This window comes from Macrobrachium nipponense, chromosome 30 (genome assembly GCF_015104395.2).
Source record: "Macrobrachium nipponense isolate FS-2020 chromosome 30, ASM1510439v2, whole genome shotgun sequence".
Classification (NCBI taxonomy): Eukaryota; Metazoa; Arthropoda; class Malacostraca; order Decapoda; family Palaemonidae; genus Macrobrachium; species Macrobrachium nipponense.
The window spans coordinates 57,937,572-57,947,726 of record NC_087218.1 but is presented as its reverse complement, the minus strand read 5'-3'; the positions used below and the strand labels follow the sequence as shown (position 1 = coordinate 57,947,726).

The 10,155-nt window shown below is 36.4% G+C and overlaps 1 protein-coding gene across 1 annotated transcript in view; it reads left to right on the top strand.

The window, feature by feature from the left end:
* Positions 1 to 1,507: 1,507 nt before the first annotated feature.
* LOC135202170 (uncharacterized) overlaps positions 1,508 to 10,155 on the top strand; it is a 31,016-nt gene continuing 22,368 nt past the window's right edge. Inside the window, exons 1-4 of the mRNA XM_064231425.1 lie at positions 1,508 to 1,569; positions 6,091 to 6,238; positions 6,755 to 6,920; positions 7,390 to 9,399. Of these exons, the coding sequence (XP_064087495.1) occupies positions 1,508 to 1,569; positions 6,091 to 6,238; positions 6,755 to 6,920; positions 7,390 to 9,399 (2,386 nt within the window). The remainder of the gene's footprint in view (positions 1,570 to 6,090; positions 6,239 to 6,754; positions 6,921 to 7,389; positions 9,400 to 10,155) is intronic.

Here is a 10,155-nt window from a genome sequence, read left to right as displayed (position 1 = left end):
ATCCTTCGAGGGTGATCTGGATAGGCTCACATCAAGAAATGTAAAGAGCAAGCTTGTGATGGAAGAAAGGCGATTATCATTGCACAACAGGGTGACATCAAGCAAAGAAGCACCTGTGGCATTAAAAGCAATGGTTAAACAGCATCCTAAGCAGAAGCACAATCAGCAGCCTCAGAAACAGGACACCTCTGGTGATAGTAAAATAAAGTGTTACAAATGTAAGGAGCCTGGACACAAGGCAAGGGATGCCCTCTGGAAGAAGTTCAAGGAGGAATGCACTTAGAAAGGGGATGCCAAGGCTTCTGTAGCTGAATTTGAAGAAGTAGAAGTAGTGCTCCTATATGCCGAAGCAAATGCACATGCATACATGTCAAAATCATCAGCAGGAAATTGGTTTCTGGACTCAGGTGCGTCAGATCATATGTGCTGTGACATTAAGAAGTTCAAGGACATCAACCTTGGTGATGGACATAGACTTTCGGTGGAAGGGATTGGGGTAATCGTGATTCAAGCCAAATGTAAGATTGTACTTCAAGAAGTGATGCATGTCCTTAGTCTATACTGTAGTCTCGTGTCTGTACAACAGATCACTGCCAAGGGTGCATCTGTATTATTTGTGGGTGACCTAGCAAAGGCATCCAAGGGTGGCATTGAACTCTTTGTTGCTAAGAAAGAGGGGAAGATGTACATTATGAATCTGGACTGGCCTAGTAAAGATAATGATCGAGCTACTGTGGCATTGCCCGCTAAGGTATCGATGGAGACTTAGCATTAAAGAATGGGTCATCTCAACTATGACGCTTTGAAGAAAATTCCAGCTCTGGCTAATGTCAAGAAAAAAGAATGTGGAAAATGTGAAGCATGCATTGAGGGGAAGATGACAAGAACACCTTTTCCTGCAAGCACCTCAAGAGCATCTAAACCTTTGATGCTAGTGCACTCCGATGTTATGGGACCCTTTAATACCTCTTCATTTGGTGGGTCCATTTATGCTATTGTGTTCACTGACGATTACTCCAGGTATCTGACTGTAATGCCAATGAAGTCCAAGGATGAAGCATTCAGTACAAGGCCAAGATGGAGAATCTCACGGGCCACACCCTGAAGAAAATTAGATCTAACTTAGGAGGGAAATACTCTGGTAAAGAGCAGTTGGACAACTATCTGGCTGCAAACGGAATGGTGCATGAAAGGAGCGTGCCTTACTGTAAACAGCAGAACGGGAGAGCGGAACGACAAAATATCATACTTATGGAAATGGTGAGGACTATATCATCTGAAGCTGGAGCTGACAAGAGACTGGGAGCTGAAGCTATGTCAACTGCTGCCTACAACAGGAACAGAGTGCTGAGCAGTGCCATCAATTTTAAGATACCATTGGAACTGGCTACAGGAAAGGAACTCACAGGGAATGATTATGAACGCATGAGACCCTTCGGATGCAGAGCTCAGTCCATGCATGAGAGAAGTCAGAAGCAAGCTTGATAGCAAGACTGTAGAGTGTATCATGCTTGGTTATCAGGAGGATACAAAGGATGGGCTTTGGAACACAGATGACAAAAACCACAAGTATGCTATATCTTGCTAAAGAATTGCTTAAAGAGAAAGCAATCCTATTTTTTTTATGATCAATGTTTTGAAAAACCTCCTTTTTGTTTTGAGACATCATACCTATCAAGTGCACTAAAGCAGTGCCAATGTGGAAAATAAATGTGTGAGGCATTGATAAATTGGTTAAAGGAATGTTGGTGAAATTATTAAAGTCATATATGAAAAGGAATTTTTATGATTTTTCTCAATTTATACCCTTGCATACACTTCTGTAGTATTATGTTAGTTGCATATGTCAAAATTGTACAGCAAACTTCCTTTTCAGAAAAATTCTCTTGACCTTAATTTCAGTACTTGGTTTGTGTTCCTTCATTTTTGCTCTCAGATATATTCACTCCTAAAGGGTGGCAACCTTGCACAACTTGGAGCTTCAAGTAGCCTGCTGTTTTTTTCTAGTCCATACATGTTTTTCCTGTTGTTACAACCTGCTCATCACTTTCCATCATCTACACTGCATAAATGAACTTTTATGTACATCAAGCGTGGACATGAAGGGGGTTTTAAAAAATAAATGTCTATACTTACATCAGCCTGTATTGCTAAATCTTACTTGCTGCAGGCTTATAGTAAAAGGAAAAGTTAATAAGTGCGAGAATATTAAGCAAGAAATATATTATATGCAAAATAAACCCATTTTCAACATTTAAATGCTTCCTACACACAGTACACGAGCCCTAAAAAATAAAAAAAACAGAAATAATAAGTGCATATGCAGTGCTAGCATAGAGTAAAGACAACAGATGGCAGCATAAAAACAACAAAATTGCTATGCCACACTGACCTCTTTATGGCATAGCAAAATGCGTCGTCCGTCGTCTGCAAGGAAAGTGAGATGTCTCCGCCCACATAGTCCCGCAGCCTGGACCGTTGAGATACAACGAACGAGATACCGACTGTAACCCCTACCGGTATTTAGGAGTAGACTTGTAAACTGTGAAACTGACCGTCTGCCGAAAATATATGGGTTGCTTACTTAACAAGCACCACTAATTGCTCGTTAGATTTTGGGTCTAGATCCAATATATGAGATACCAGATGAAACTAATATATAAGATATATCTGCAGACTCTACTGATTATAGAATGACCAGTGACAGACATTTTGGAGGGTGAGTTCCCCCTGACAGACGCACTGAAAAGGTGGGGTTAATTTGATCTAGATCCAACTTAGGAGATACCGAGTAAAATTTACTCTACAAAAGCACTGCACATCCTAGAATACTGTGGTGGTAATGGTAGACGTTTTAGTGGGTGGTTACCCCCTGACAGACGCCCCACAACGAGTGGGGAGGTGGAGACAGGATCTCCATCCAACATTGGAGATACCAAGTAAAATTTGTACTACAATTGCACTGCACATCCTAGAATGCTGTGATGGTAATGCCAGACATTTTAGTGTGTGGTTACCCCCTGACAAACACCCCACAACGAGTGGGGAGGGGGAGACAGGATCTGCATCTAACATGGAGATACCAAGTAAAATCTGTACTACAATAGTTCTTCACATCCTAGAGTACTGCGGTGGTAATGACAGACATTTTAGTGGGTAGTTATCCCCTGACAGACAGCCCACAATGAGTGAAGTGAGGGGGAGACAGGATCTCCATCCAACATTGGAGATACCAAGTAAAATTTGTACTACAATAGCACTGCACATCCTAGAATGCTGTGATGGTAATACCAGACCTTGTAGTGGGTGGTTACCCCCTGACAGACACCCCACAATGAGTGGGGAGGGGGAGGGGGAGACAGGAACTGCATCCAACATTGGAGATACCAAGTAAAATTTGTACTACAATAGCACTTCATATCCCAGAATGCTGTGATGGTAATGACAGACATTTTAGTGGGTGGTTTCCCCCCTGACAGACACACCCTAACAGGTGGGCAGGGGAAGGGCAAGCCTTGATAATGAATGTCTAGAATAGTACAGTGGGCTACTATTGACCCGTATTATACATTATCATGATATATTTAATAAATATTTTTATCCTTTCTATATCCTTTGTATTTATCAAACACAGTGTTTCCCAACCTTTGGCACTTTGAGGAACCCCTGAGACAATTTTCCTCATCCCAAGGAACCCAATACACACCCCACACACACACACACACACATATATGTATATATATATATATATATATATATATATATATATATATATATATATATATATAATATATACAAGCATTTGTATTAATTACCTTTAGTAAAACAGAGGGAAAAAATCTCGCACGATATGTTACGATAAAATAAATTATAGGACTACGATTTCTCACGCCATGTTTAACGAAAAATATATACTTATAAATTTATAAATAACAAATAATTAAATAAAACATGAATTCTTACGGAACACCTGGCGATCGTTCACGGAACCCCGGTTGACGATGGCTGATCTTACACAAAAATTATTTATTTGTTTCATATAAATAACAGTCATCTGTAGGCCCATAATAATTCAGTCATATTATTATTTTGTCAAGCAAGCAACTGACTTCAATTATAGTAGGGGAGCCCGGGGCTAGTTGGCTACAGGGTTAAGTTGGCACACTCAAAATTACTTTAAAGTTTACCAATAGATGACTCTAATACTTATACTGTGTAATTGACACGTGGTTCCTCAATTACCAGCAAAATTCTATAGAGACAGAACGTAGGAGCTCGAATTTATGAGACAATTTTTGATTTTGATGGTAGTAAGTAAATATTTTAATCTTTCTGTTATTTGTTTTAACATCTATACATTCATAAAGATAATTTTTCAATTATAGCATAGTTTTCCTTATGGTTTAAATATTCTATACCATTAAAATTATTAATTCAAGGCTTCTTGGTGTGGACTGGTAAGCGTTTTTGTACCAAATGGTAGGGATGGGGCAAGTTGGCACACGTTATTTGATAACGATAGTAAGCCTATTTATTTATATAATTTACGTTTTGTTTCTGGATTTTTGGAAGGATAATGAGATTAGTGTCCTATCATTTCTTCCACATAGTTCTCACAAGTTGCAGCCCCTGGATTTTTGTGTTTATAGACATCTGAAGAAATGTGTTAACAGGACATGTGATTCGTGGATGACTGGTAATCCGGGATCAAGTATGCCCATCTGTGACATTCCTGGTAAAGTTTCCTCGGCTTTACCTCTAGCTGTCAATTATTCTGATGTTTTCAATTGGTTTAGGATTGATGGAATTTCAACTCTGAATTACAGACTATTTCAAGATTTTGATTTTAGGGGTGATTATGTAACAGATTGAGAGATGTCCGAAAAGACACACGGGCTTCAGATCAGTCATCAGCGTGATACAGAGTTTAAGAATTGCTCCTGTTGATCCAGAAGAAAGCTCAGCTGAAGAGAGCCTGTGTGTGTGTGTGTGTGTGTGTGTGGTTTTTTTTTTAACAAGGAGAGTCCTCGGCATTTCTCTGATCGTACCTGACACCTAGCCACCCGTAATAAACTCCTTAGACCTTGGTCAGTCGTCTTCATTCTTGGTCCTAGACCCTAGACTCTTGGTCCTTGGATCTTATTTCATCCTTAGATACTCATGATTCTTCGTCAGATTGTAATCACGTGCAGTACTTTTCCTGATCCTGATTATACTCGCAAGATCTTCAATAGACCTTTATATTATTATAGAAGTTCCTGGTGTTATACATGAAGTTTGTTAATTTTGTATGTTTCAGTTTGTAAATATATTTTAAGTTAATAGAATTTTTCATGTTATACCTTTATATTAAAAATTAAACAAGGAAACTTAAAAATGGAATATAAAATATAAAAGCCATAACTCGACAATTGGCGCAGTGAGTAGGATGATTTGTTCATGAATTTAATGTTTTCTGTTTTCTATTTTGTTGTTTTTTAACCAGGACTCGATAAGAGAAGTGTCGGACTTGGACCCCAGGTATTTTGTTAAAAAGGAGTTTGTTATGGAAATTTATGGCTGGTGGTATGTCGCTGTCCTGTTGTTGACTTAAAATTTTTTAAGTTTTGCAATGCGTTTTTGTATAGAGCGTTAATTAGAGGTTAAGTATCTTGATTATATGCTTACAAAAACTTTTGAATTCTTATTAGTATACGGGCATTAATTAGAGGTTGAGTATCTGATTAAATGCTTAATTTTTGTGTGCATTCTTAAACTTATATAAAGTTGTTTGTGCGAGTTGTTTACAGCAATACATTATGAATTAGTTTTGTGATTCAGTGTTTGCTAACAATGTAACTGCGTTATTGTTATAATGGGCTTGCTTTAAATGACTTGTTCTTAGCAGTCTGTTAAATAATTTATGCGTGGGTCAAAGTTTAACTTCGCATTCATAAGGTAGTGTTTACATTTTCCGATGTTTGATTACTCACGTAGTGTAATTTTCTAGTCGTCGTTCCCTTGTTTTCAAGGGAATGTTACTTGGATGTATTTTGTACGTTTAGTTATCGTGTAATGATTCTTAATTTTCATTAAACCGTTAATTGACAGTGCAATTAAACAAGGCCTTATTGGTACTCAAATTGATGAATTTGTACAGAAACAGTTAAAGCTTCAGATAGAATATGACGAGGTCCGAAAGAAAGCAGACGAAGAGAGAGAAGAAAGAGTCGCAAAGCGTGAGTTAGATAAGCAAAGCGTGAGTTAGATAAACTAGAGAGAGAGAGAGAAAGAAAGCAGACGAGGAGAGAGAGAGAGAGAGAGAGAGAGAGAGAGAGAGAGAGAGAGAGAGAGAGAGAGAAAACATGAATTAGAGGTACTTAAATTGAAATCTAGTCTTGATTACACTCCAGATCATAATCCCATTGTTGATCCCTTAAGGTCTTCTTTGCCTAAAATTCCACCATTTGACGAGACCGTAGACGAAATAGACTTGTACATAGATCGCTTTGAGAGATTAGCGAAATTTTACAAATGGAGAGAAGAAAATTATTCAATGTTATTGGGAACTCTATTGCGTGGTAGAGCTTTGAAAGTTTATTGTAGCTTGTCCAGCGATATTGTCAATAATTTTGTTGCACTTAAGAAAGCTCTGCTTAAAGCTTTTCACATAAATTCTAATGTATATCGGAGGAAGTTTAGAGATTCTATTGTTGATACTGACGAAAGTTTTGTACAGTTCAATTGCAAATTGGGACAATATTTTGTTAATTAGTTGGAACTAGCAAATGTAGAGAAAAATTATGAATCTGTTAGAGATTTTATGATTTTTGATCAAATGTTATCTAGTTGTTCTCATGATCGTTCATTTTTGCTAGAACAGTCATTTCAGAATTCGTGTCGACTTGCTGAGAGTGCAGATAGATATCTAGTTGCTCATGGTATGAAATTCACTCTAAACCTCACGCTAAACCTCTTGGTGATAAAATTTCAAATTCTCCTAAAGTTTCGAATTCGGTAACTAAATCTGATTCTAATGTTAAATGTCATCATTGTGGTGAAGTTGGTCATATTCGTCCTAATTGCTCTGTGTGCAAATTAAATAAGAAATCTGATAAAGTAGTGCCTAAAATAGGTGTGGTACTTGGCCGTGAAGAAAAATTGCATAATTGTGTAACTGATACCGATGGAAAGATTTTTGATCAGTCAGTTGAGATAGTTTTTGATACTGGGTGCAATACCGTGGTTGTTAGAGATACATTAGTACCTTTAAATTACCCTCGTGGCAGAAAAGTGAAAGTTTATGACTATCTTGGTAGACCTTTGTACCTAAATACAGTGCATACAATTGTTGAGTCTAAATTCTTTTCTGGTCAAGTTAAGCTATTGTTGCCCCCATACGTTGCGCAGATGTCATTATTGGTCTTATACCTGGACTTAAACATAATGTTGATGCAGGTTTAAGTTTAATTCACGGTGATGAGTTTGCTTCTGATCGTAACGTTAACGTTAATGTTGTAACGAGAGCAAAAGCTAAGAGTAAAGTAAAGGAACGTCCTATGTCTAGTAATCTTGAATCTTTGGATAAGGAATGTGGTCTTAATTCTGATGAATTTAGTAAGTATCAAAATGAATGTCCTTCACTTGCTAGTATTCGTAAGTTGCTTGATAACGAAGAAAGTGTAACCTTAAAATGTCGGACAGTAAAGTACGTAAATATTGGAGATTTAATATATCGTAAGTGCATTGAAAGTAGTAAACCTGAAGATGTGAGAAAATTACAGTTAGTTGTGCCAGTTCAGTACCGTAATATAATCATGAAGTTAGCACATGAATCTTTGTTGGCGGGACACTTTTCTTCTCGTAAGACTATAGATAAGATCATGCAGAAATTCTATTGGCCGAGGGCAAGCTTAGATATACATAGATTTTGTAAATCTTGTCATTCGTGTCAAAAGTTCAGCATAAAATCAAAGAAAGTACCTTTAGTGCCAATGCCCATTGTGAATGAACCTTTTTCACGTATTGCTATTGATCTAATTGGTCCTCTCACTCCTTCTACTAAGAAAGGTCATAAGTATATTCTTACGGTGATAGATATGGCTACTCGATATCCCGAAGCAGTTGCTTTACGTAATATTGATACAGTTTCTGTAGCTGAGGCATTAATGGAGATATTTTGTAGACTTGATATACCCAAAGAAATCCTTAGTGATCGTGGCACTCAATTCAAATCCGATCTTATGTCTGAAATTAATAAATTATTATGTATCAAAGCCATTTACACAAGTCCTTATCATGCATCTTGTAACGGAATGGTTGAACGGATGAATGGAACTTTGAAAAATATGCTCAAGAAAATTTGTATGGATAATCCGAATGAATGGGATAAATATATTAATGTTGTCTTATTTGCATATCGTGAAATTCCAAATGATAGTTTAAAGTTCAGTCCTTTTGAATTGCTGTACGGTCGAAATGTAAGAGGTCCATTATCTATTTTGCTTGAATTGGTATCTAATAATAGTATTGATGGAGAATTAACTACTAGTTATCAGTACATAATTAACCTTAGAGATAAATTGCAGAGCATGGCTGAAGTTGCAGTAAATAATGCCAAGGTTAGTGCCAAGAAATATAAAGAGTATTTTGATCAGAAAACCTCCTCTCGTAAATCCAAGGTTAATGATGAAGTTTTGGTTATGCTTCCAAATAGTTCAAATAAATTCCTTATGCAATGGAAAGGTCCATATGTAATCACTGATGTTCATTCTAATGGTGTTGATTACTATGTCAAAGTAGGAAATAGATTAAAGTTATATCATGCAAATATGCTTAAAACTTATCATAGAAGAACTGAGATTAGTGTAATTCAACAAGAAGTAAATGATCTTGTAAATTCATCAAATTTGTTTTCAGCTCTTCAAGCTGAAGTACAGCCTGTTATTGCAGTTACTGACGATAATTGTTGTGAATTGCCATCAAGAGATGAAAACTCTGGTAATTATAATTTTTGTGAATCTTTGTCATCTGATAAAATTAATGATCTTGAATGTTTATTGAAGTCATTTACAGGCGTCATGAGTGATACACCTAGTCGTACTAAGACTATTTCTCATAATGTAAAATTGCAAAGTGATGAACCAATCAGAGCTAAGAATTACCCAATTCCTTTAAGTTTGCTCGATGAATTCAATAAGGAGGTAGATAGAATGATTGATATTGATATTATTCAACCTTCAACTTCTGATTATTGTTCACCTGTTGTTATTGTACGAAAACCTAATGGAAGTATAAGTTTATGTGTTGATTTTAGAACTCTTAATGAATATTCAGAATTTGATACAGAACCGATGCCTAGTATAAATGACGATTTACGTAAAATGAATGGCGCTAAATATTTTACTGAATTAGACCTGTGTAAGGGGTACTCGCAGGTTCCATTAGATCCTAGAGCTATGAAATTTACAGCTTTTTCTACTAAGTATGGGTTAATGGAATTTAAAGTGATGCCATTTGGTCTTAAAACCGCGTGTGCAACATTCGTAAGATTGATGAGACAAGTATTGTCAGGGTTATCAAATGTATCTTGTTATTTTGATAACATTGTTATTTTCAGGAAATCCTGGAGTAATCATCCTAATCATATTAAGTTAGTTCTTTCAAGACTTCGTGACCATGGCCTAACAGCTGGTCCTGATAAATGTTTCTTCGCATTCAGTGAAATAAAGTATCTTGGGTATAAACTAGGAAATAACTGTTTATCGCCTATTAAATCCAGAGTAGATGATATTGTTTTAATGCCTGTTCCTCACAAAGAAGGACTTACGTTCATTTATGGGAACATTAGGGTATTACAATAGATTTATTCCAAACTTTTCTATTTTGTCTGCCCCGATTAATGATTTATTGAAGAAAAACTGTAGTAATCAATTAAATTGGTATGATAATCAACTTAAATGTTTCAATGATCTTAAAGCTTATCTTTTAAAATCTCCTATCTTGATGTTGCCTGATGTAAAAAAGAAGTTTTATTTGCGAACAGATGCGTCGTATCATGGTTTGGGTGCTGTTATATTGCAGGATCATGATGGTATGTTTAAACCAGTTTGCTATGCAGGTAGGAAATTAAATAAATCTGAATTAAATTACTCTACTATTGAGAAAGAACTTTTT